Source organism: Callithrix jacchus, chromosome 4 (assembly GCF_049354715.1).
Source record: "Callithrix jacchus isolate 240 chromosome 4, calJac240_pri, whole genome shotgun sequence".
NCBI classification, from domain to species: Eukaryota; Metazoa; Chordata; class Mammalia; order Primates; family Cebidae; genus Callithrix; species Callithrix jacchus.
In genome coordinates, this window is record NC_133505.1 from 34,928,737 (window position 1) to 34,955,806 (window position 27,070).

The 27,070-nt window shown below is 45.0% G+C and overlaps 1 protein-coding gene and 1 pseudogene across 3 annotated transcripts in view; both read right to left on the minus strand.

Annotated features, from left to right (window-relative positions):
* Window positions 1–11,473: 11,473 nt before the first annotated feature.
* TRIM26 (tripartite motif containing 26) overlaps window positions 11,474–27,070 on the minus strand; it is a 113,912-nt gene continuing 98,315 nt past the window's right edge. For 2 of the 3 annotated variants that reach the window (XM_035297427.3, XM_002746293.7), the window contains exons 2-8: window positions 25,391–25,879; window positions 25,155–25,250; window positions 23,203–23,433; window positions 16,668–16,690; window positions 16,085–16,200; window positions 15,828–15,860; window positions 11,474–13,621 (exon numbers count right to left, since the gene is read on the minus strand). In XM_035297427.3, coding sequence (XP_035153318.1) covers window positions 12,939–13,621; window positions 15,828–15,860; window positions 16,085–16,200; window positions 16,668–16,690; window positions 23,203–23,433; window positions 25,155–25,250; window positions 25,391–25,828 — 1,620 coding nt within the window. In that variant the 5' untranslated portion in view covers window positions 25,829–25,879 and the 3' untranslated portion in view covers window positions 11,474–12,938. The remainder of the gene's footprint in view (window positions 13,622–15,827; window positions 15,861–16,084; window positions 16,201–16,667; window positions 16,691–23,202; window positions 23,434–25,154; window positions 25,251–25,390; window positions 25,880–27,070) is intronic. The other variant, XM_054254819.2, reaches the window with a different exon arrangement.
* On the minus strand, window positions 13,819–15,277 carry LOC103792342 (polyadenylate-binding protein-interacting protein 1 pseudogene; annotated as a pseudogene).

A 27,070-nucleotide genomic window follows, 5' to 3' on the forward strand; every position in this document is an offset into this window, starting at 1 on the left:
AAAGGTGTATTCAAATTCAAAGAAACAGAGAAAGATCCAAGATGGCTGATTGGCAGCGGCTCAGGATTGTGGCTCCCAGTGGGAGTGTGGGGGGTGGGTGGACACCACTCTTCCAGACGAATTTTTGTTGCCCACAGACCAGGGGATTCCCAGTGGGGGAGCCCCACAGGTCACCAGCGTGACTCTTTTGGCCAGCACCGCTGTTTTGCCTGCGCCCTGGCGCAGCGGTTCTCAGTGCGGAGTGTGCGGGATTGGGTACCTTTGTGGTTAGTGTTTGGAGCTAACCACAATGGGGAAGGCAGAGTCGCCCATTCAGCTGATTGAAGGGGGGGCTGAGGCGGGGAGCCAGACTGGGAGATTCCCGAGGAGAAAAGTGCCGCAAATATCAGCACTGCTGTTTCAGCTGGTGCAGTGCCCCCACAAAAAAACAGCAATTGGAGGCACTGAAGATGAGAGTTTCACAGCTAGCACAGCTGAACCCAGGAAGGTCCAGCTCTGTGGGGAGGGGTGTCTACCAAAGGTAAACTAAGAAACAGAAAAAACCTCATCACCAACAAGCTGGACGTCCACTCAGAGACCCAATCTGAAAGTCAGCAATTACAAAGACGACAGATGGGTAAATCCACAAAGATGGGAAGAAACCAGCACAAAAAGGCTGAAAATACCTGAAATCAGAGTGTCTCTCCTCCTACAGGGGATCGCAGCTCCTCCTCAGCAATGGAACAAGGCCTGATGGAGAATGAGTGTGATGAATTGACAGAATCAGGCTTCAGAAGGTGGATAATAAGAAACTTCTGTGAGCTAAAAGAACATGTTGTAACCCAATGCAAAGAAACTAAGAACCTTGTAAAAAGGTTTGACAAATTCTAACGAGAATAGATAATTTAGAGAGGAATATAAGTAAATTAATAGAGCTGAAAAACACAATACAAGAACTTTGTGAAGTATGCACAAGTTTTAACAGTCGAATTAATCAAGCAGAAGAAAGGATATCAGAGGTTGAAGACCAACTTAATGAAATAAAACGAGAAGACAAGCTTAGAGAAAAAAGGCTAAAAAGGAATGAGCAAAGTTTCCAAGAAATATGGGACTGTGTGAAAAGACCTAACCTACGTTTGATAGGTGTACCTGAATGTGACAAAGACAATGAATCCCAGCTGGAAAATATTCTTCAGGATATTATCCAGGAAAACTTTCCCAACCTAGTAAGGCAGGACAATACTCAACTCCAGGTAATACAGAGAACACCACAAAGATATTCCTCAAGAAGAGCAACCCCCAAGGCACATAATCATTAGATTCACCCGGGTTGAAATGAAGGAGAAAATACTAAGGGCAGCTAGAGAAAAAGGTCAGGTTACCCACAAAGGGAAGCCTATCAGACTCACAGCAGGTCTCTCAGCAGAAACCCTACAAGCCAGAAGAGAGTGGGGGCCAATATTCAACATCCTTAAAGAAAAGAACTTTCAACCCAGAATTTCATATCCAGCCAAACTAAGCTTCATAAGTGAAGGAAAAATAAAATTATTTGCAAACAAGCAAGTACTCAGAGATTTCATGACCACCAGACCTGCTTTACAAGAGCTTCTGAAAGAAGCATTACACACAGAAAAGAACAACTAGTATCAGCTATTCCAAAAACATACCAAAAGGTGAAGAGCATCACCACAATGAAGAACTTACATCAACTAATAGGCAAAACAGCCAGCATTAAATGGCAGTATTAAACTCATATATATCAATATCAATCCCAAATTTAAATGGACTAAATGCCCCAATCAAAAGACACAGATAGGCAAACTGGATAAAAAGCCAAAACCCATCAGTATGCTGCATCCAGACCCATCTCACATGCAAGGATACACAAAGACTCAAAACAAAGGGATGGAGGAAGATTTACCAACCAAATGAAGAGCAAAAAAAAAAAAAAAAAAAAGCAGGAGTTGCAATTCTCATCTCTGATAAAATAGACTTTAAAGCAACAAAGACCAAAAGAGACAAAGAAGGACATTGCATAATAGTAAAAGGGTCAGTGCAACAAGATCCTAAATACATACGTACCCAATACAGGAGCACCAAGATACATAAGGCAAGTTCTTAATGACTTACAAAGAGACTTAGACTCCCACATAATAATAGTGGGAGACTTTAACACTACATTGTCAATATTAGACAGATCAATGAGACAGAAAATTAACAAGGATATCCAGGACTTGAGCTCAGACCTGAAATAAGTAAACTTAATAAATGTTTACAGAACTCTCCACCCCAAATCCACAAAACATGCATTTTTCTCAGGATCACATCACCCCTATTCTAATAGTGACCACAAAATTGGAAGTAAATCACTCCCCAGCAATTGGATAGCATTTCACAGGTTTAAATGAAATATTGGTCGGCTGCTTGTTTGTTATTTGCCTTCCTTATTCCTTCCTGTCTCCATTGTTAAGCACATTTATTGGCATAAAAGAGGTTTTTAATGCCCATTTTTAGACTGCATTCTAGCCTGGGCAATAGAGCAAGATTCCCGTTCTCTCTCCCTCTTTCTCTTCCTCTTTCTTTCTCTCTTTTATTCTTTTTTTCTTTCTCTTTCCTTTTCTTTCTTTTTCTTCCTTTCTTTAAAAAAATGTTATTGAACTAAATTATTAATGGGCCAAAGGAAAAACTGGTTATAGTAATGGAAATCAAAGCATTTTCTTACGTGTTATGATACTGCTTTTCTTCATGAAAGCAGTTTTCTGATTACTTTGCCATTTCCTCTCTTCCAAATTGGTTGATATACTGAACCCAGTTCTCACTCTTTTGGCCTGTACTTAATTGAGCTCAGTAAGGTAATCATAAATCTGAGTCTGGAGTCCATTTATCTGTGACTATAATGTAATCAGATTTATATAACCTCTCCCCCAAAAAAAGAAAATAAAAAAAAGACAAATTCAGAGAAACAAAGAAATGCTCATGAAAATTGCTGTGCAGACTGCCTTTAATTTAGGGTTGTGGAGCTATCACCAGTGAATATTATTTGTAAATTTCATGCCTCCCACTACACTCTTGTGTCTAAAAGACAGGAGCTAATTATTCTTATGATGACAATACAGCCATTGCCACTAGAATCATCTCCTCACAGAAGTCTCTTTGTAGAGGATTTCTGAGACTGAGTGAGTGGCCCTAAGAACTATGCAGAATGAACAGTAAATGCAAACACGTCAAGATACCCAGCTGTGTGGCTATAAAGGCCTCTTCTAGTCTTGCCTCTGTCAATAACTTTGACCTTGAGAAAATTATCCCACTTCCTCAGGGCCTAAAGAGTACTAAGGATTCCCTTCTAACTCTGAGAACTTGTGACTTAAACCCTAACCTCAAGGAGCTGCTCATCTACAGGAGGGAGGGTGGTGCCCTTAGACCCTCTAGGTATCACCTTGTTACTCATATGACCGAGGGCCAATTTCATACACTTTCTTACAGTTCTCATAGGAGAAACAACCTCCTACCTCTGTGCTCAGTAGTGAAAGCATGGACTCTAGAAACAGGAAGCCCCTAGTTCATATCCCAACATGTTTTAGTTGTGTGACCTTAGGGAGGTTTACTTAACTCCCTGAGCTTCCAGATTCCTGGTCTGAAAGCTGGGAACAAGTGCCTACCTGAGAACTGTTGTGAGGACTAAAAGAGATAAAAGTGTAAAAGTGTTGTCAGGACTAAAAGAGATAAAAATGTAAAAGTGCTTGGCACATTGCCTGGCACAGCATAAGCAGTTAGTGAAGATGATGAGCTGGAATGAAACTCAAAGAGGATGAGATCCAGGCTTTTGCCTTTAGGCAACATCTAATGATATCCATTTTACAGAGAGGGCAAGTATCTCTTTTTTTTTTTTAAGGTCAACAGTTACCAGGTGCTAGGTGTTCCTCCAAGGCTTCCTTCTCTCATACTAGGGCATGTGCCAGGATCACATGATCTTCCTTGTTATGGCATCTTCTGGGCCAGGTTCATAGAGCCCCTGCAGAGTTGCTGCGGGGGTTTTTGAAATCTGTATATTGAATTCAATTTACAGTTGACAAGTATAACTCATCACAAGCATCACCACATTGTAAGCTCACCACCATGTTAACAACATGTTTCACCCAGTGGTGCTATGACTTAAGTGGTTGGTTAAAATTTGTTTGCAGTTTTACAAAAAGACAGGTAAGTACTGGAGACATGCTCAAGGAATTAAAACGTTTTTATTTTTGAGATGGAGTTTTGCTCTTGTCACCCAGGCTGGAGTGCAATGGCATAATCTCTGCTAACTGCAACCTCCGCCTCCCAGGTTCAAGCGATTCTCCTACCTCAGCCTCCCAAATAGCTGAGATTACAGGTGCCTGCCACCATGCCAGCTAAATTTTTTTTTTGTATTTTTAGTAGAGACAGGGTTTCACCATGCTGACCAGGCTGGTCTCGAACTTCTGACCCCAGATGATCCACCTGCCTTGACCACCCAAAGTGCTGGGATTACAGGCGTGAGCCACCATGCCTGGCTTTCCATCTGAATTTCTTCATTGACCCAATGGTCATTCAGGACCATGTGGTTTCATATCTATGTATTTGTATGGTTTCCAAACTTTCTCTTGGTATTGATTGCTCATTTTTTTATTGTGATCTCAGAAAATACTTGATATAATTTCAATTTTTTTCATCTTTTATTTATTTTTGACTTTATATAATTTCAATTTTTAAAAATTTGTTGAGACTTCTTTTGTTGCCTAATATATGGTTCACATTAGAGAAGGTTTCATGTTCTGATGAAAAGAATATAAATTCTGCAGTTGTTGAATAGAATGTTCTGCAAATGTCAGGTTCATTGGATCTAAAGTCCAATTTTAAACCAATGTTTCTCTGTTGATTTTCTGTCTAGCTAATCTGTCTAATGCTGAGCATGAGGTGTTAAAGTCCCCCACTATTATTACATTCCAATCTGTCTCTTTCTAGAGGTAGTAATATTTGCTTTAGGAATCTTGGTGCTCTGGTGTTTGGTATATATATTTAGAACTGTTGTATCTTCTTGCTGTATTGATCCCTTTATCATTATATAATAACTTTTTGGCCTTTTTTCCATAATTCTTGACTTAAAATCTGTTGTATCTGATATAAGTATACTTACTCCTTCTCACTTTTTGTTTCTGTTTGTATGGAATATCTTTTTCCATCCCTTTACTTTGTCTATATTTGTCTTTACTGGTAAGAAACTTTACTGAGTTTCTTGAAGCAGCTTACAGGTGGATTATCTTTTTAAATAAATCCAGCCATTCTACATCTTTCAAGTGAAGAATTTAGTCCACTTACATTCAAGATTATTATTGATATATGAGGCTTCGTTCCTGTCATGTTGTTTTCCAATTATTTTATATACTCTTTGTTCTTTTCTTCTTGTTTGTCACTGTGGTTTGGTGGATTTCTGTAGAAGCACCATTTGAGTCCTTTCTCTTCTTCCTTTGTGTGATTGCTTTACTAGTGAGTTTCATACTTTTGTGTGTTTTTATGATGGCAAATGTCATCCTTTCACTTCCAGGTTTAGGACTCCCTTGAGGATTTCTCGTAGGACTGATCTAGTGGTAACAAAATCCCTCACTATTTTCCTGTCTGGGAAAGACTTTAGTTCTCTTTCATTTATAGTTTAATTTGGCTCGACCTAATATCCTTGGCTGGCAGTTCTTTTCTTTCATCACTTTAAATATACCATCCCATTCTCTTTTGGCCTGTAGGGTTTCTGCAGAGAAATCCACTGTTAGTCTGATGAGTTTTCCTTTTAGGTGACTAGGCACTCTTCTGTTGCTGTTTTTAGGACTTGCTCTTTGTTTTTGACTTTAGACAGTCTAATCAACTGCCTGGGAAGCATTGATTGCCTGTATTGCAACTGCCTGGGAAGCATTGAGCCTCCTATTCCTGCATGTCCAAATCCCTTGCTAGGCTTGGAAAGATTTCATCTATAACTTCATTAAACAGATTTCCTAATCCTTTCTTCTTCGTCCTTGGGGATACTAACAATTCATATATTCAGTTTCTTTATGTTGTCCCAAATAGCATGAAGGTTTTGTTAATTTTTTTTTTATCTAGGCAAAGTAATTGAATTTTTTAAAATTCTTTTTCCTTTATTTTTGTTTGATTAGATTATTTCAAAAGACCTGTCTTCAAGATCTGAAATTTCTTCTTCTCCCCAATCTAGTTCTATTGTTGAAGCTTTCAAATGTATTCTGTATTTCCTTTAATAAATTCCTCTTATCCAGAATTTCTATTTGGTTCTTTAAAAAATAAATCTATTGCTTCAGTAAATTCCTCATTCATATCCTACATTTTTTTGTTTCTTTCTATTGTTTTTCAGAATTATCTTGTATATCACTGAGTTTCTTTAAGATCAGTACTTTGAATTCTTTATCTAGGATTTTATGAATTTCTTTCTGATTGAGAACTGTAGCTGGAGAGGTATTGTGTTCCTTTGTTGGTGTCACCACACATCTTAGTGCAACAGTCACTTCTTTCATTTTTAAAATTGCTTTCATAGGGGAGAATTTTTTTCTGAAGGTTTTACATGTTTTCTGTTGAGTTGGTGCTTTGGATTTAATTTTGAGTGCCTGCAGTAGTGTGATCTCTATATGATTTATTTGGCAGTATAACATCAGTGGTATCTGTGAATTTCCTCACTGACTTAAGGTGCACTTATTAGTGAAGGCTGCGGTGAAGTTTGGCTGGGAACTGAGATGCCAGGTGGGCCAGTCTTCAGGCCCTAGTTATGGCAGCAGTGGGTTAAATGAGCCTGTTCTTGGGCCACAGGTGGCTTAAACTGACACCAGGGTTAGTGGGTCTTGGAGGGCCAATTCTTGGGCCTTCAGGTGACTTGCTCAGATGCTAGCAATGGCAGCAGTGGGCAAGGCATGTGAGCAACTTCTCAGCTCCTGGGCAACTGGTGTGAAATGGGTAATGGCAGTAGCAGTGGTGGAACAACCCACTAGGACCCAATGCTGGTGTTGATGATGGCTGTGATAAGTTGGGCAGGCTAGTACCCTGACCTGGTAGCATGTGTGGGTGGGTGTCAGCTGTGGTGGTATTGGTAGGTTGAGTTGGGCTAACCGCAGGAATTATTCAAATGCCAATGGTTGTAGATTGGACTGGGCAATTTCCGGGCTCCTGGATGATGTGCTTGTGTCCTAGCGGGGATGGAATCAAGCCAGCAGACCTGTCCTCAGGTCCTCTTGCAGCGCATTCAGAGATGAGGAAGTCCCCAGGCCACTGGCAGAATGCTCAGGTGTGGGCTGGCTGTGGTGGCTGCACTGTAGTCCTGCAACCAGGGAAGGCAGGGCCACTCTCAGCTGGAGCATCATGAGCAGGTAGCTGTGGGGAGTGCAATCTGCTCACACCTTTGTCCACAGCAGCCCACAACAGCAGGGGTGGGATTTGTCCTAGAAATGTGTAGAAGTGCCCGGTCTCTACTCTCCCTCCTCAACTTAGCGTTGGCTTTGTGGAAGCAACCCCAACCAGGCCCAGGGGAAGAATGCAGACGCAGTTGGTTAAACTCTCAGAATAATGACTATGGGTTTGCCACCGGGGAGGGCAGGACCCCTCTCAGGTGGAGCAGCATGGACAAGTAGCCGCAGGGAGTGCAGTCTTCTCATGCCTTGGTCTCACAGCAGCCCATAGCAGTGGCGATGGAATTTGTCCCAGGGGTGTGTGGGAGTGCCCAGTCTCCCCTCTCTTCTCTTGCCCGGTGGCAGCAGTAGCAGCAGCAACAGCAGCACCACATCAGTTCAGTCTCAAGGCAAGACACAGACCTCAGGCAGTGAGGTTCTCAGAATGGCACCAAACTGAAGCTGCTGTGGGCTTAGATGCCTGTGGGACTGAGTTCCTTCTCTGAAGCAACATTTCTGTGCGATTTCTAGGCAGCTCCCTGTGTTAGTCTCAAAGCCCACATGGATCAAAAGCCTATGGTTGGGAGTATGGATCCTGGAGCTTTCTCCGTTACCCTTTCTTCACATCCAGGAGCTTCTGCCAGCTCCCAGACAATCCTGGCCAAGCAAACTGCCTTGCCTTGCTCTCCTGACTTTTGATGTTTCCCATAACATCTCTATTGAATCGTAGTGTTCTCTTAGATGATTGATGCTGTGTGAATATCTACGTGCTATTTTGGTTCCTCTCCATGGAGGAGGAGGCACATACTAGTTTCATCTATTCAGCCATCTGGACTACTTCCTCCAAATATATTTAGGTAATTATATTTTTTCTTTCTGTTGAACTTATTTTCTAATATTTTGTATCTTCTGTACTTATTTTTATTGTCTATCTCTCCCTTCTAGAATGTAAACTCCTTGAGGAAAGAAACTTTTTAAAAACTGATGCATCCCATTTACCCAGAACAGTGCTTGGTAGATAATAATGTTCAATATTTGCTTACTAAATTGAATCATTATTCTTCTGCTTATAATACTTCAGTAGCTTCCCACTGGACTTAGGAAAAAACATCCAAACTCTTTGCATGGTATACAAGGCCCCACATGATTCATCCCTGCTTACATCTCCACTCTAGTATCTATGACCAGCCAGGCACGGTGGCTCATACCTGTAATCCCAGCACTTTCGGAGGCCAAGGCGAGATCGCACCACTGTACTCCAGCCTGGGCAACAGAATGAGACTCTGTCTCAAAAAAAACAAAAACAAAAAGCTATGGCTCTTTCTGTTCTGCCATAACCATACTCTAGATGCAGTCCTAGGAATGTGTAGGGTCCCACTTTGTCCCTGCTTTAGGACTTTGCCATCCCTCCCGCTGGTGTGATCTTAGACCTTCCCTCTCACGCCCTTCTCAGGGAACTCCTTTCTGATCACACATTATAAAATAGATACTGGGTGACTATTACAGACTTATTTCAGTTCCTTGCACAGTGCTAATTTTTTTTTTAATTTTAACCTATTGCCTGTCACCATCTGCTGGAATATAAACTCCATAAGTGTAGAAACTTTGTTAACCTTATCACTGTTGTAACCTAGAAACATCCTGGCACATCATGGGTACTTAATAAATGAATTCAGGAGACTAATGAAGCCTGGAGATAACAGATTTGAGAGAATAGAGAAAATGGAGGGAAAGTCAACGTGAAGTAATTCAGGCAGGGCACAGTGGCTTACCCCTGTAATCCCAGCACTTTGGGAGGCCAAGGTGGGAGGATCACTTGAGTCCAGGAGTTCAAGGCCCCAGTGAGCCACAAGTGTACCAACACCCCAGTGAGCCACAAGTGTACCAACACCAGATCCTAGGATCCTAGGTGACAGAGCAAGCCCATGTCTCTGAAATAATAATAATAATTCAGCCAGTTGTCGTGGCTCAGGCCTGTAATCCCAGCTAGGCAAGAGGATCACTTGAGCCCAGGAGTTCAAGGTGCAGTGAGCTATGATCCCACCACTGCACTCCAGCCTGTATAAAAGAGCAAGGCTCTAAAAACAATAATAATGATAATTCAATAAAAGTTCCCAGAACTGAAAGGCCTTAAGTTTCTAGAATGAAAGATCTCACTGATTTAACCAGCACAATGGAGGGAAAGGCTCATACAAAGTCACATGAAGAAATCTAAGAGTAAGACAAGGCATGGAGTTTCGTCCGCGTAATCCCAATGCATTGGGAGGCTGAGTATCACTTGAGACTAGCCTGGGCTATATAGGAAAACTCTGTCTCTATGAAAAATAAACCAATTAGCCAGGTGTGGTGGTGTGCTCCTGTAGCCCTAGCTACTCGGGAGGCTCAGGTGGGAGGAATGCTGGAGCCCAGGAGTTCAAGGCCACATAAGCTATGATCGCACCACTGCCCTCAAGCCTGGATGACAGAGTGAACCCCTGTCTCTAAAAGAAGAAAGATGGTGGAGGGGGCGGGGCAAGGAGGGAGGAGAAGGGAGGAAAGGGAAGAGGAAGAGAAGAAATCTTTAAGAGTAAGAACATAGATAAGACCCAAAGTTTCTGGTAAAAAACAAAAACATAAAATAGGCCATACACAAAGGATCATAAATCAGGGTGTCACAAGAATTCTCAACAATGAAGGATGCTAGAAGGCAGTGAAGCAATGCTTTTGAAATTCTGAAGGAAAATTATTTCCAACCATGAATCCTAAACTTAAGGAACTTATTAAGTGTAAAAGTGAGATAAAGATATTTCCAGATATTCAGGATTTTAAAAATTCAACTTCCATGCACCATTTCTCAGAAAGCTCCTAGATAATGTTCCACCAAAATGAAGCAAATTAAGAGAGAAAACAGGATAAAGAAATAGAAGCAATGCAGGAACCCCAGTATGCGGTGAAGGAATATCCAGGGAGCCATGCACAGGTGAGAAATCAGCTATTCCAGATTCAAGGCCAGCAGGCTTAGAGAGGCATCCAGACAAAACTGGTAAGAGCACCTGGTGAATGAGGACCTGGAGATTTTGATAACCAGTGAAGGAGTTTGGAGTCCGGTAAGTAATAAAGATATAGGAAATGTTGCAAAAGGGGAAAGGAAACTCCAGGAAGACAAAAAGTTCTGCAGGAAGGAAAAATGATGCTGGCCCCATGCACAGCCCAGGTGTGAACAGCTTTCACACAGATGTAGTAACAAGCACACCAAATACTTGTTTAACCAGTTAGGACCACATTGAAGGGTTGGGGACAGGTAGAAGAGAATGTGTGTGTGTGATAGGGGACAGAGAGAGCAGAGGGCTACATCTTCCTGCTCCACGGTGGGAAATGAAAAGATAACACCCCAAACGCAAGTTATTTAGAAAAAATAAAGGCCAACACAAAACAGTTTGCTAAACAGTATGAACTGGGTCTTTTGGGGGAGGAATAGGGCAGGGAAATGTTCGTATTTGTAAGAAGTATTATAGAAATCGCTTACCATATGTGCAAGTATAGTTCATAAAAAACTAAAAACTATGAATATAAAAAATAAAAACGGAAAACTTATGTGAGTCCATAGAGAACAGAGAGGAAATACTCTTTGCCTGTAGTGTAATTTTAGAGGTAGTTCTGTATAATCCTCCCTTTTCCATCTTTAAGATGGCAATTTAAAAAAATCAGAAAGGACAAGAAAAACAGTTCAATGTGTTAGGAGGCAAGGTTGAATCTCTGCACATTCTGTTTCCTTTGGGACAGTGCTTATTTTCCAAGGAAGAATTTTGGGTGTGCTGTACTGGATGTCTCCCTTCTCAGGGAGAGTCACCACTTGCTCCAAAACGCTGGACCTCAGCTCAAGGGCCCAACTAAAGGAGGAATAACAAGGTGGAGCCATGTGACAACTGGTGTCCTGCATAGGTTCATTTTGAGGGACTTCCAGAAATGACAGCATGTGTGCAGAGAACAGAAAGCAGTTACACAGTTCTAGACATGGAAGGAAAACCTTGGGCTACTGCTCTCAATGGAATTTCTCTGTAGCCAGACTGAGGTCTGGTGACATTTGAGACATTATAGATCTACAGATATAGATCCCCAGACCATTCATTCAACAAGTCTTTATTGAGCACCTGCTCTGTGCCCAGCACTGCACTAGGTGCCATGAGAATACAAGAGAAGTATAAGATGTTATATGCCCTCCAGCTTACAAAACTAGAGGCAGAAATAAGATGTACATGTGACTCAGGCAGCATGTGACACACACAAAGTGGGCAGCTCTGAGACAATGGTGGTGAAGAGACCACTGAGACCCAGATCCGTTGGATCAGTCTTAGAACAGGGTGGAGGAGTTAAAACTTGGATGAGCAGGGGCTGGGAGAGCACTTGGAATGGGTAAGGACAAGACTGGGAGATCAATTTGGCAGGAGCAGGGAGATTGTGTTAAACTGTGGCCATGAGGGGCGCGTGGACAGATGCTGGGTCCGTGGGCAATGAGGAGACCCGTTACTTCCTCTCTTGAGATAAAGACCAAGTGGCTTTGTGGCCTCCCACTGCCTTCCTTTCCCCATCTTCCCATCTCCACTCTCTCCTAGGAAAGTGGAACCTGCATGCTAAGTAGGGCCAGAGACAGAGGCTTAACACCTGCTGGGGAACCTGGTCAGAACTCCCGAGGCAGGGGAGGCTCTGCTCCACTGGATATTTGTCTTGGTGTTTTTGGCTGTGCTGATCAAGAGCAGGATGTTCTGGGTTCTTTTAAAAACTCCCCTCACAAGGACCAATCCAGAGAGAATTTATTGATCAGTGACCACAGCTGGTACCCCAGAGCCATATGTCTGGATCCTTCCCTAAGACCACAGATAGCTCCAGGGACTCCCACCACATTGGCCACGGAAATATGCTCCACTCTGGTTTCAGAGAAGCCTGGACTCTGGACCCCGTGAGATGATATGCACTGGCACTCCAGGCCTTAAATGGCCAGGAAGCCTCAGTGGACTTTCATTATTTTCAGCATTTCCATGTATGCTTAACTCTGAGTTAGGGTGGGGTAGGTCTGTTTAAAATGCCTACTATCTGTTTAAAATGCCTAACTCTGAGTTAGGGTGGGGTAGGTCTGTTTAAAATGTAGGGAAGGTGGGCAGTAGAGTGGATTTGAGCAAGGAGGAACCTATGGGGTTTAAGGAGAGCAAAATGATTTAGGCGTAATCAACTGTTTTTTCCAAGGTCTCGCCACGCTGGGCAAGAAAATGCTGCATCAGGCCCTTACTCCACAGAATGCTGAGCTGGGGCCAAGGTCATGGTCAAAAAGGAAAGGAGCCCTCATGGACTCCAGAGTTAGAAGTTCCCATGGAAAACCAGCAGGAGGTGGGAGAAGAGCCCAATTAGGGCAGTAGATGGAGCAATAGCACTGAGTGAGATCTCGGCCACAGCAACTGGGGTGGTGGCTGGCAGTGGATATGGGGTCCCCTGCTCCAGGTGCTCAGGCCAGGCATCCCTTCCCCCCATTGAGAGTCCTGGAATTCCAAAGAAGTAAAGCATCTAAGGGTGTGGGGCCGGGGCAGATGTCAGGGTTCAGGGTCTCAGTAGTAGACGCGTTCCTGGCCACTTGAGCCACAGGAAGGGAACCAGGCGCCGGGTGAAGGTGGCGGTGAAGGTGTAGATGAGTTCTTGTGACTCTGCATTGGTGAAAGTCACGGTGCCCCCTTCATAATCCAGGGCAATGCCCACTCTCCGGGGCCGTAGCGCCGGGAAAAGCTCAGCCTCAGGGCTGGTGTTGGCCCAGATGCCGGAGGAGGAGAGGCGCAGCGCCCACACACCATCCTCTGGCCGCAGGGAGAGGTCTCCCTTCCTCTTCATAGAGTCTCTGGCCACCCCCACCATGCAGCTTTCAAGAACTTCTTCCTCTTCATCCTCCTCTTCTTCCTCTTCATCACCCAATGATTCCTCATCCTCATCCGTTTCCCAGTCATCATATCCATCCCCATAGCCGGCCTCTTCTTCCTCCTCCTCCTCTTCTCCCTCTTCCTCCTCTTCCCCCTCTTCTTCATCCTCAGACCAGCCCTCTCTCTCCACTTCCACTTCCCAGTAGACCTTGCCCCAGGTGAAGCCCTTGCTGCCCAGCACCCCGGGCTCACAGTCAAACTGCTGGGGGTGCAGGTAGGCACACTTGTATAGGCTGGTGTAGGTCACGCACTTCCAGTCCTCTGACAGCTGCAGGTACCCACTGGCCGACTGTGGGTCCAGGGTGACGCTCACTGTGGGGACAAGGGGAAAAAAAGTAACAATATCACTGTTTTGCTTTTTAAGTTAGAGGGAATAAAATTTATTTTGGCAGACATTTATTTTTCAACATCCTTAATTTGGTATAAGTGTGGCATATTTTCTGGCTTCGTGTTCTGCTAAATCACCATCACTAAACTGCTTTATAAGCATTATATACTGAAATTTAACTTTACTGTTTTCACTTATGCTCTGATTCCAAACAGAACTTTTCATAAGCTTCCTCTATCTCTGGATCTCTGGATCCAAATCATCAGCAATATCATCCACGTGTGGATCACCAGCCAAATAAATCTGTTCAATTTTCTTCATAATCTAGAAAAGAGTCCCATTTTTCAAGTAACTCTAGATATTCCTCTTGGTAATCTGGATCAGCTACAATAAAAGGAACACTGAGATGTATAAAATGTTGGTTCATTCACATAGTGATTACGATCATTTTCGGGTGTTGCATTTCTATATGACGAAGTTACATGGACTCCACCCAGTTACTGCACTGGAGTTCTACAAGCTTCAAGAGCATGTTTCACGTCTCTGCTGCAGTTTGCACCCAGGACAACATTTTCAATTCCTGAATAATTTATTCCATATCAGTCCTTCCCTTTTTCTTCCAAGCATCTTCCAAAACTGACCCTGTCAACTTCAGTAATTTTACAGCACAAATTAAGTTGTCATCCATGGGATTAGAAAAGAGGGCATTCAATAACTCCCGCAGACCAAGAATATTTGCCCTTTAACCTGTCCATTTGTTATTTTGACCTCCAGGTTAAGAAAAAGCTCTCTCGGGCCGGGCGCGGTGGCTCAAGCCTGTAATCCCAGCACTTTGGGAGGCCGAGGCGGGTGGATCACAAGGTCAACAGATCGAGACCATCTTGGTCAACATGGTGAAACCCCGTCTCTACTAAAATTACAAAAAATTAGCTGGGCACGGTGGTGCGTGCCTGTAATCCCAGCTGCTCGGGAGGCTGAGGAAGGAGAATTGCCTGAACCCAGGAGGTGGAAATTGCGGTGAGCCGAGATCGCGCCATTGCACTCCAGCCTGGGTAACAAGAGCGAAACTCCGTCTCAAAAAAAAAAAAAAAAAAAAAAAAAAAAAAAAAAAAAAAAAAAAAAAAAGAAAAAGCTCTCTCAGAAAGGGCACAAATGCAGGAAACTGTTTTCGAGTAACTTCACCCCCTTTCTGCAGCTTGATCTTTAATGTCATATTCAGTCCGACATTTTTGAAGTCAAAATTTGTGGAAGGTGCTACTCTGTGTGCTGTCAGATGATGGACCAGGTAATTATACAAGCAGCTCCCATGTAAGAGAAATTTGGGACAGGTGTGGCCTCTTGATAAGTGAGTTCCACAGGTTCTTGCAAAGCATCATCTGTTGTAATACAAGCATTCAGGGTCTCTGCAAACTGTTCAATTTCAGTTTCAAAACTGCCAGTCTGCTCTGTAACATGGTTTGAGAAACCTTGAACATATTCTGACAGAGATAATCCTCACCATCATCCTCATAGGATACTCTATAATTAGAATAACCTGATGGGTAAAACTCAATGGTATTCACAGACAGCTGAGATGTTAATAAAGAAGCTACAACCACGTGGGGTTTAATCACTGCTGACTCAGTTCTGCTATGAAATTTTTATTCTGTGAACTAGACGGAACTCTCAGGGCCTCGTTTGCCCCCAGACAGCCCAAGTTCTCAGAAAAGCAAGTGTGAAAGTGGGCCAGGAGGAACCCACCAGTCTTCACAATCGAAGGGGCACCATTCACATCTTGGTCTATGTGGATGGCGCTCCTTGGTAGTATGCAGTGTACAACCTAACTGCAGGGCTGACAGGGAGCACAGTAGTGACGCCTGTGGCAGATACAGCCTATGGCCTTAGGTTGCCCCCGCTGTTTGCTCTGAATACACGAGCCATGCAGCCAGGAAAATGAGAAAGCTCAGCCCAGGGGAAAGGACTGGTGGTAGGATCCTGAGGACCAGAAAAGGAAAAGCAAATGCAGGGCAGAGAAGAATCAGACTAGCAAACAGAGGCCTCTACTGCAGACTAAAGAGTAGACAGACCAGAAAGTGCAAGGAGGGAGGGGGGCTTCTACTTTGCAACTGGGAAAAACAGGGCAGTCAAGAGTCTGCAGGCAGAGTTTTCCATATTTGACATACATCTGGGAAACACCCTCTAGAAACTCACCTGTCTTATATTCCAAGTCTCTCAGCAGCTTCCCTGGGGAGAAAAAAAGGACAGCAATGACTCAAGTCCCACAAATATATGAGCCCATTTCTTGCTCAGGCGGTATCAACTTCCTGTAGGGATCCATCTCCAAGACAACAATCAGGAGGCCCTCAGCAGAGTGAGGCTTGAGAAGGTGATGGAAAGGAGCCGGGGCCCTCTTTCTACAAGGTGGCCCTGCCCTGACTCCCACCCTTTATGCACTCCCCAACCCTTACCCTGGAATTCCCTCAGGCCTCGCTGCAGAGAGAGGAGTTTATCTGAGAATTCTCCGGTCTTTTTTTTAACCACTCGAGCAATGGGTTTCCCAACCCAGAACTTCTTCCGTGGATACCTGAGAAGATGGCAGACATGAAAACCTATTACTCAGCTTTTACTTTCCTGCATACTTATCACTCAATCCTCATGACAGTTATGAAGGGGAGAGAAAAGGTGTGATGATCCCCAGAAAAACCATGGCCCAAAGACATGAGCTGAGCCAGGGCTTCAGACTATCAATAGACTCCACATCCAGGATGCTCTGCCTACTAAGCCATGTTTCTAACCTCTCTGCTCTGTCCCACCTCAAATAAGGCCAGTGGGCCAAGGAGCTGGGGTTACACAGAGAACTCATAAGGAGAAGAGCAAGTCTCCAGTTCTCAAGGATGTGTCCTGCTCTCCAGAAGGGCATCATGACGAACCATGGGATGTGAGTACCTCTGGCACCATATCACTCCCCATGTATTCAAATGGACCTGGTCAGAAGGGGCGGGAACACAAACAAGGGGGATGAGGTATGCCGGGGAGAGGAGACTCTTTTACCTGTTTAGGAAGTCTCTTGTGTCCTAGAAAAAAAAAAAAGCACAAGTATCAGTATGAATCAAATAAGACTCCAATGCATATGCACCCAACACTGTAGTATAGGTGGGACATTTTGGTGAACAAAACAAATATGGTCCCTTTTATATGGAGCTGACATTCCAGTGGGGTCATTGGATAAAATAACAAGAAAACAAACAAAATCAACACAATGACAGAAGCCACCATGGCTGGGGATGACAGGGCAACCTCTTTGGGAGACACCTGTACAGAGAATTGAGCAATGAGAAGTACTGGCCAGATGAAGACAGGTAAGGTAAAACAGGAAAGGGCTTGGCAAAAGCAGCAGAGGCCAGATCATGCAGGGCTGAATATGCATGGTAAGGAGTTAGAATTTCGCTCCAAGTACAGTGGAAAGCCACCAAGGGTTTCAAGTAGGGGCATGATATGTGTGATCCACTCTACACATGGTTGAGACTGCTGTGTATCCTCCAGAGTCCACTCTCCTCTTCCTCCTTTTAATAGCAGAACCCCCTGGAGTTATTGATCAGATGGCCACCCAGGAAGACTACATTTCCCAGATCCCCCGTGACCAGGTCTGGTCATGAGACTAAGTTCCAATCAATGGGACATATTAGAAAGCAATGACCACAATTCTGGGTATTGTCCTTTAAAAAAAGAAAATTGCTTTCTACTTCCTTTTTCCCCCTAGCTGAATTTTGAACCTGGTGCTGGTGAGCCCAACTTTGACCACACAGCAGAGGACAACATCCCTAGAAGCTGGCAGAAGAACCACATGAAAGTAACCCAGTGCCCTGGATGAGCTTATAAACAGCTACTGTGATAGCTCTAGACCCTGCACCTCTGAACTGTTACTGAAACACAAATAAATTTCTAATCTATTTGTGTCATTGTACAGCAGCAAGCCAAAACCCTAAGTAATTACTTCCGTGGCTGCCCCACAGACAATGGACTAAGGAAGCAACAGGAACATGGGAAGACTGGTCCAGAGGCTTTTGCTGTGGACCAGGGGAGAGCTACAGATGGCCTGAATTAGGATGGCAGCAGTAGGGAGAAAAAGAGAGAAGTAGCACGTTCCACGTAGTTTAGAGACGAATTCACCTGGACATACTGGTCAAGGATAATCAAGAACAGGGCATGGTTTGCACAGGAGGGATAAGGGTGGTGCTGTGTGACAGACAGGTGGTAGGACAGGGTGAGTGGGAAGAGGGTTATTCTGAGATGCTCAGATTCCCTTTTGTGAGTCAAAGGCCTCCATAATACTCTGTATTAATTGATTTTGTCTTCCTTTCACTCATTCCACAAATATTAATTAAGTGGGTCCTAGGTACCAGGCACTGATCTAGAAGCCTCGAAACAGTCAAAAAAAAAGCAACAAATCTCTACTTCTGTAGAGCTGACATTCTAGCAGGGGGAAGCAAACAATAATCAACGTAGCAAATACATCACACTACGTGAGTGATAAGCACCACAGGAAAAGAGAGCAGAGTGACGGGGGAGGTAGCAGGGCTGGTGAGGTACAGGCAGCTTCCTTGAGAGGGTGAGATTTGGGAAACAAATGGTATTAACAAATTGTAGCTGCTGATGAATGCTTCAGAAAGTTTGGGAAGAATTGTGAGCTTTACTCCAGAGGAGCAAGATAAGAAGTCGGAAGTACATCCCAACCCCCACTATGAAGCAAATGCCCAGACATTGGTTGCAAATTTCTGGCAAAGTCCTCTAACATGCCCCTCAAAATATTTAAGTTCAAGGCAGCTTCACAGAACGGGGCAACAAAACAGACAGTGTGTCCTGACAGCTCTGCTGACAAAGATGGCATAAAAGAGCAAATGGCATCCTGGTCAACATGGTGAAACCCCGTCTCTACTAAAAACACAAAAAATTATCTGGGCATGGTGGTGCATGCCTGTAATCCCAGCTACTCAGGAGGCTGAGGCAGAATTGCCTGAACCCAGGAGGCGGAGGTTGCAGTGAGCCGAGATCATGCCATTGCACTCCAGCCTGGGTAACAAGAGCGAAACTCCATCTCAAAAAAAAAAAAAAAAAAGAGCAAATGAATGGAGCAGTAGCTGGAGTGGGGGCCAGAGGCCCAACTGGGCATATTTTCTGACATGGAAGTTTCCAGAACAGTAGAAAGGGAGAAAATCATAGAGGAGAAAGAAGAGTCTCTTAAAGTTGCGAGCAGCCCAGAGAGGGTGGGGTCCTGAGAGCCAGGGCAGGGCTGGCCCTGCCAAGAGAAGAGGCCAAAAGACTGAGGAGCCCCCATCCACAGCCACATACAGGGCCTCTGGAGGGAAGTGATCAGCCCAAGGCTCCTGGAGGACTCTTCTCACCCAAGACATCTGAAGCTGTCATGAAACAAGCAAAGAGAGCCGAGCAGTGGGGCCACAGCAATGAGTCACGGCAAGCTCTGGCAGGGGATGCACCTGGTTACTAACAGCATCAGGAAGGTTCTTCATGGAGGCGTACAGCAAGAGAAGTGGGATGCAAGCATGCCACCTAATCATGCAGGGTCAGCCCCGCCTATGAGCAGGATGCAATGTCTCTCCGGGCCTCTCCTACCACCCCAGTCCCTTTAATGCCTTCTTGATGCTCCCAGCCCCACAGGTCTGTCATTCCTTTTTTATCATCTCTATCAAAAGGTCTCTTCTATTTTACACATTTTGTCCTGTTGCTTCTCCCTCTCACCTGTATTTCTTTTTATTATTTTTTTATTTTTTGAGACAATAACACTATATTGCCCAGGCTGGTCTCAAACTCCTGTTTTCAAGCAATCTGTCTGCCTCAGCCTCCCAAAGTGCTACTAGAATGATAGGTGTGCGCCACCACACTGGCCTCACCTGTATTTTTCTATCAGACATCTGAACCCTATTTTGGGTCTTTTTCTTACTATACTTTGACAGCCAAATAATCTCTGGGAAAATATTAATGATAATTAGGGAGTTAGCTATCTAGTTACCATGTGGTACAATCAAACTCAAATAAGCACAGAGACAAAATCTATCAATATCTTTTTTTCTGCCTATGGTTGGTTACCTAGTTTTCCTAGCACCATTTATTAAAGAGACTGTCCCTTCCCTGTTGTATGTTCTTGGTGCCTTTGTTGAAAACCAGTTGGCTATAAATATGTGGATTTATTTCTGAGTTCTCTATTCTGTTCCATTGGTCTACGTGTCTGCTTTTATATCAGTACTATGCTGTTTTGGTTACTACAGCTTTGTAGTGTATTTTGAAGTAAGATAGTGTAAGGCCTCGAGCTTTGTTCTTCTTGCTCAGGGTTGCTTTGGCTATTTGGGGTCTTTTGTGACTCCATATAAATTTCAGGTTTTTTCTATTTTTGTGAGGAATGTCATTGGTATTTTGATAATAGGGATTGTATTCAATCTGTAAATTGCTTTGGATAGGATATTTTAACAATATTAATTCTAATCCATGAGCATGGAATATTTTTCCATTTGTTTGTGTCCTCTTCAATTTCTTTCATGAGTGTTTTGTAGTTTTAATTATAGAGGTCTTTTACGTCCTTGGTTAACTTCATTCTCAGGTATTTTATTTTACTTTTTTAGCTATTGTAAATGGGGTTGCTTTCTTGATGTCTTTTTTAGCTGGTTTGTTATTGGGGCATTAAAAATGTAATACATAGGCCAGGCGCGGTGGCTCACGCCTGTAATCCCAGCACTTTGGGAGGCCAAGGCGGGTGGATCACGAGGTCAAGAGATCAAGACCATCCTGGTCAACATGGTGAAACTCCGTCTCTACTACAAATACAAAAAAAAAAAAAATTAGCTGGGCATGGTGGCGCGTGCCTGTAATCCCAGCTACTCAGGAGGCTGAGGCAGGAGAATTGCCTGAACCTAGGAGGTGGAGGTTGCGGTGAGCCGCGATCACGCCATCGCACTCCAGCCTGGGTAACAAGAGCGAAACTCCATCTCAAAAAAACAAAAAAACAAAAAACAAGCAATACATTTTTTATGTTGATTTTGTATCCTGCAACTTTACTGAATTTGTTTATTAGTTCTAAGAGTTTGTTTCTAAGGGCCTTTAGGTTTTGCTACATATAAGTACAGCCATTATGGAAAACAGTATGAGAGTTTCTCAAAAAACTAAAAATAGAAGTACCATATGATCCAGCAACCTCATTACTAGGTATTTATCTGAAGAAAAGAAAATCAGTATATCAAAGGGATACCTGCACACGCATGTTTTTTGCAGCACTATTCACAATAGCTGAGATATGGACTCAATCTAAGCATCAATCAACAGATAAAGAAAATGTGGTATATAACACAACAGAATACTATTCATCCATAATAAGTTTGAGTTCATGGAAGTAGAGAGTAGAATAGTAAGGCTGGGAAGAAGTTGGTTAATGGATACAAAGTTACAGCTACAATGGGAAGAATAAATTCTAGTGTTATGCAGCATAGCAGGGAGAATATCATTAACTACCATTTATTGTACATTCTCTAAAAACTAGAAGAGAGGATTTTGAATGTTCCAACACAAAGAAATAATACGTGTTTGAAGTGACAGATACGCTAATTGCTCTGAGTTAATTATTATATATTATATACAGGTATCAAAATATCACTCTAGGCAGGGTACAGTGGCTCACACCTGTAATCCCAGCACTTCAGGAAGCTGAGGCAGGCGATCACCTGAGGTCAGAAGTTCGAGACCAACCTGGCCAACATGGTGAAACCCTGTCGTTACTAAAAATACAAAAACTAGCGGGGTGTGGTGGCGCGCACCTGTAATCCCAGCTACTTGGGAGGCTGAGGGAGGAGAATCACTTGAACCCAGGAGGCAGAGGTTGAAGAGGCAAGAGAATTGCTTGAACCAAGGAGGCAGAGGTTGCAGTGAACCGAGACTGCACCACTGTACTCTAGCCTGGGAGACAGAGTGAGACTCTGTCTCAAAACAAACAAACAAACAAAAACTATATCCCATAAATATATATATATTACACAGCACTAAAAATAACAGAGAAAACATAAAACAAAAAAGAAACCCACCAGTACCAATAACATTTCCTGTACTAGTTTCAAGCAGACACCATTTTCTCTCCCTTCCATTGACCTTACTCCACCCCAGGGAGAGTTGCAGTCTGAGTGCTCTGAGTCACTGAGAGCCAGGGCTCTGCTCTGAGGGCCATTTCTCTTAGTGCATTAGGAAAAGGCACCCCTCTGGGCAGACACAATGGATTTCAGCCCCACCACATCCTCAGCTGTGTGCCTCTGTTCCACGTAGGCATCCATACATGGCAGGGGCATGGGAAGAGGAAGGAGAAGAGGAACAGGGGCAAAAGGAGATGCAGAAAGTGACCCAGTCAGAGTCTGACAAGAGAAATGTGAGGGAACAGAACCATATCTGGAGGAAAAGACGGGGCCAGAGAGACATTTCAGACAAAATGAGAACAAGAGCACAGAGCCCAGAAGTCAGGACACCTGGGCTCGAGCTATAACCTGACACCTGCCTCATGGCCTAGGACAAACTCCTTCTACTCCCTGGACCTCAGTGACTTCAGCATTAGGGATTAGACTGGATGGTCTAAAATCCTGCCAGTCCTCATTCTGCATCTGAATTCACAACAGTGGGAAGCCTGTGGCCACCTTCTGTAGTCTGTCCTGGTGCACACACTTGGGAGTCTGCCTTGCTATCTCTCCCTCCTGGCTATTGGTTTGCCCTGCCATTGGCCTGGGACCCCACCTTCCTAGAGATCCTGGGTGACTCTGCTGCTGACCTAAACAGTGCAACTGGGGGAATACCATCAGAGAGCCCCTCTTCTCCCAGCCTGTGAGGGAAGGAAGGTCAAGCCCTCTACACCTCCAAAGGCTGCTGGCCCTGTTCAGGGCAGTGTAATCCCGAGGCTCCTGGGGGAGGAGATGTGGTGCTGTTTCAGCTTCACAACCAGTCAGCCCCAAAGCCTCCCTTTCTATCAAAGCCCCCTCCTCTAGGAGGCGCCCCAAGGCCCCTTGCCTGCTTTCCATCTTGTTCTCTGTGTCGTAATCCCATAGGCCCAGAGAAAACCTGGTCATCTCTGTCTCCCTTCCTCAGTTACCCTATCTCTTCTAGACCCTCTGGGTCTTTGAGAGGAGCCACTGGTCAGCCCTCCCTCAGCCACCCCCAACCATGACACCATAAAAAGCTTCCACCAGCTAAGTGTCTGCCAGTAACTTGTTAGAGGGGCTCATGATGACAGTGATGAGAATGGAGGATGGTAAATTATATTAATTAATGATTTTAATAAGCTTCCCTTCCATTTTTTACTCTATTTTATCATTTAGGTTTTTTTAACAGTTTTGTGTAGAAAATTTATTTTATGAAGTGACACCATGCCAGTTATTTCATTTTATGCCCATGCAATCTACAGAATAATTGGCAGGGGTAAGGATCACCATCCCCATGTTTCAGATGACAAAACTGAGGCCCAAGTCTCCTAAGGTCCTGCAAGTGAATGGCAGGGCTGGGACCCACCATCCTGGTCCCTGGCTCCCTGCCTAGGGACGCCTCTCACCTGCATGAGCTCTGCAGCTGGCTGCTGTGCCTTGCCCTCCAGTTCGGAGATAACCAGGGCCAGCCGGGCGAGCTCCCCGACGCCCCGGCTCTTGAACTTCTCTCTGCCCTCCGTGAGCTCCTGCTCCAGCTTCGCCAGCTGTTCCAGCAGGTGCTGCTCCCGCTCCCTCAGGAACTGATGACCCTGCTCAAACTCGGCTACAATATACTGCCTCTGGTCCTGGAGCTTCTTCTGCAGGGGGCAGGAAGGGGAGAAGGGCTGACACCTCTGCTCAGGGTGGGTACACACCTCCAGGGCCCAGCACTGGAGGTGCACAAGGCTGGCTCATTCACCTAGGTACCTCGGTACCACCGTTCAAGAATTCCACAGGATCTGCGGGAGAAGCTATAGAGGGCTCCCGGTTCACACTCCTCAAAGACCCCAGTAATTAATTAGTTCAGTTCACTCTGCCACTACATGACGAAAACCCTGTCTCTACCTGACTAGTCAACCACAATCTGTTTTAGCTAAACCAGTATGCTCTGGGGCCCCTGGAGAAACTCTGTGGGTCTCATTCACGAGCCAATGTACTTTTCTTTCCTGGACAAAATTTCTGTCACCTCTTCCAGGAACGTTTGCTTGATGAATGTCATCTAAGCCTGTCCAGGCCTCCCTTCAGCACTCCACTGTTAGGCCTAAAATATCTATGTGTACCCCACACCTGCTGTATCCTGTTTCCTCAGCAAAACTATGTGACGTCTGTGCTTAGGGACCATGTCCTTTCCTGCCTCCAAATTTCTTCCCCAGTTGGGGTCAAGGGAGTCCTCAGTGGCCCTGGTGACTGGTGCTGGGCTGGGGACAGCCATGCACACTGAAGGCCTGGAGGGGTCGTTGGACTTAGCCGTCTCTGGCTTACTCTCACCCTCTCCCTGGGCCTCATGACTCCCCGCTGGGCCTGACCCCACTACTCCTCCACTGCCCACTTCCCCAACATACACGTTTTTCCCAGATTTTCCCCAGAAAATCAGAACCATTTTATCAGGTTTTTCCCTCAACCCCATCTCTAATCAAGCACATAATGTGCTGCCTAACTACAGTGGTCCCTTGTTATCAGTGGGTGATGGGTTCCACAATCCCCCTCTCCAGGAACACCCAAATCCAAGGATGCTCAAGTTTCTTATATAAAATGGAACAATATTTACATATAATCCACTATATACTTTAAATTATCTCTAGATTACTTATAATGCCCAATATAATGTAAATGCTATATAAAGAGCTGTAACATTGTATTGTTTAGAGAATAATGACAAGATTTAAAAAATCTGTATATGTTCAGTAGAGATGCTTTTTCTTTTTTCTGAATATTTCTGATTCATGGTTGGGTAAATCCACAGGTGCGGAGCCCACAGATATGAAGGAGGTCCCACTGTGCTGGCAACCATGATCCTGGGTCTGGGTCTCACTAGGTACAGTGCCATCAGAGCTGGCAGGCCTGCCTTAGCCATTCCCTGGTTGCTCCCTCTCAGTTCTTACCTGGAGCCAACTTCCTCCTTCTAAACCCTTTGTTCCCCCTCCACTCTCAGGCAACCTTCTCTCTCTCTCTTTCTCTCTCTCTCTCTCTCTCTCTCTCTCTCTCTCTCTGAAAGGAAGAATGAAGCCATGCCTTCTTCAGTCCCCTGGCTGCAGTTAGAACATGGGCCCTGCCACCAAGGTGAGAGTCACAGAAAAGGGAAGGGACGCTGGCTGACATCCAGGTAACCCACTTGTCTCACAGACAAGCAACAGGCCCAAGACCACACAGCTAGAAAGACAGAGCTTGGGCTAAACCTAGGTCTGCCACTGCCAGCTTGATGCCTGTCCTCCCTGTGAGCAGCACCTAGAACACCTCCCAGCTGCCGCCTACTCGCCGAGGCTCACTCTGCCCAACACGGGCACAACACTTCAGGGCTTCCTGTACCAGCCTCACTTACCAGTGCAGCCAGGATATCACCTTCTCCCTTTGCCTGGAAGCCCTGAATTTTGTCTCTGTCTCTCCTTAGGGTACTCAGGTGATTCAGGATTTTTTCCTGTGGAGAAACAAGCAGTGGGAACAGGTGGATGCTCTGGGCTGGGGCAGGAGGGGAGACTCAGGCTGAGTCCTCTGAGGGCTGCAGGCGGATCGTCCACAGAAGGTGGCAAGGGACCCTTGTGGGTGAGGAGGCCTTACCCTGTGGGGCTGGGCAGCCTTCTCCATGAGGACGGCCGTGTGGGGCCTGTGCTCCCGGGACTCGCGGCACATCACACACAGCAGCTTCCCATCGTCCTCGCAGTAGTAGTGCAGCTTCTCCCGGTGTCGCTCACACAGCTTCGCATCCTGCTGCTCCCGGGTCACCTCTCCCGGCTGCCTGCCCTTATCCACCTTCAGCCGCTCGATGTTCTCCACCAGGCTGGCCAGCTGCCACACGGGTCGGATGTTCTCCTTCTTAAAAGGCTTCTTGCAGAGCGGGCAGACGGGGCGGCTCCCTGAGATGGGGCGGACGTCTGTGGTGCAGCTGCGGCAGAAGACGTGGCCACAGTCAATGGTCACAGGGTCCCGCAGGTAATCGAGACAGATAGAGCAGGTCACCTCCTCTTCCAGGCTCCGTAGTGGGGCTGACGTGGCCATGGTACCCTTAGTTCAGAGGGGTCTTCGTTCACTGGTGGGGACTTCTTCACCCTGGAGATGAGACATAAGAGTCAGGAGCAGAGGTGGCAGCCTTGTAGCTGCCAGACACAGCACTCGATCAATCTACCGACACTGCCAGCTCCTACAGGGCTCACATAATGTCAAAGGGAAGGGGCGCTTACAGAAGTAGCCCAACTCCCTCACTGTATAGATAAGGAAATGGAATCCCAGAAAGATTAATTTGGTAGAGTGAAGAGCAGGGCTGCCACTAGCCTATACCTTGTTGTTGGGAGAGCCTCAACACCCTTTCCATCTGTTGGAAAATCGCTGTAATGCACCAACTGTAATAGAACAATCTCTTACTACCTGCTGGGAAACTCATAACAATACATATATAAATCTACCATGTCTACTGTGGACACAATGCTCCCTCGCTTGTGGACAGCTGCTCACTCAATTATGCAAAGCACAAGACACATGACCAGTCACGGGGGTCCTGACAGAGTCAAGAGACCCCTTTTGTTTGTTCCTCAAGCTTTCAGGTTTCAAGAACTACGAGAGGGCAGCATGCCATGGCTCACCCTATAAACCCAATACTTTGGGTGGCTGAAGCAGGAGGATCACTTGAACCCAGGAGTTTGAAACCAGCCTTAGCAACATAGTGAGACCCTGTCTCTACTAAAAAAATGAAAATAAATTTTAAAAGCCCAGTATGGTAGAATATGTCTGTAGTCCTAGCTGGAAGGCCACAGTTGGAGGATTTCTTGAATCTGGAGGTGGAAGCTACCGTGAGCTATGATTCTGCCACTATACTCCAGCCTGGACAACAGAATGAGAGACCCCATCACAAAACAACAAAAGACATTAAAAAAAAAAAAAAACAAAACTAAGAGTACTGAGGTTCTTTACCAAAATTTAAGAAGCATCAGGAAGAGTCAGAAGTCTGAATGTCAGTGTTTCCCTTCATGAGTGTTTCCCTGGGCTGTTCTATAGTTTGGGTCTAATTTGCTTCCTCTAGAAGGCTGGACTCTAAACTCAGCCCTCCAGCAGAGCACATCTTAGCCTCAATGGGCTTGTTCTTGGCTGTGACTGCCGCATCTAGCTCGCTCCTGAGGGAAACCAGCATGGGAGGAACCCTCAGGTGGCTCTGGCGGCTATGTGCTGTGAAGCCTTGGCTTGTACAGGGAATGTGGACACACAGAAAGGACTCTGCTTCTGTTTACCTTTGTAGTCCTGTCCCAG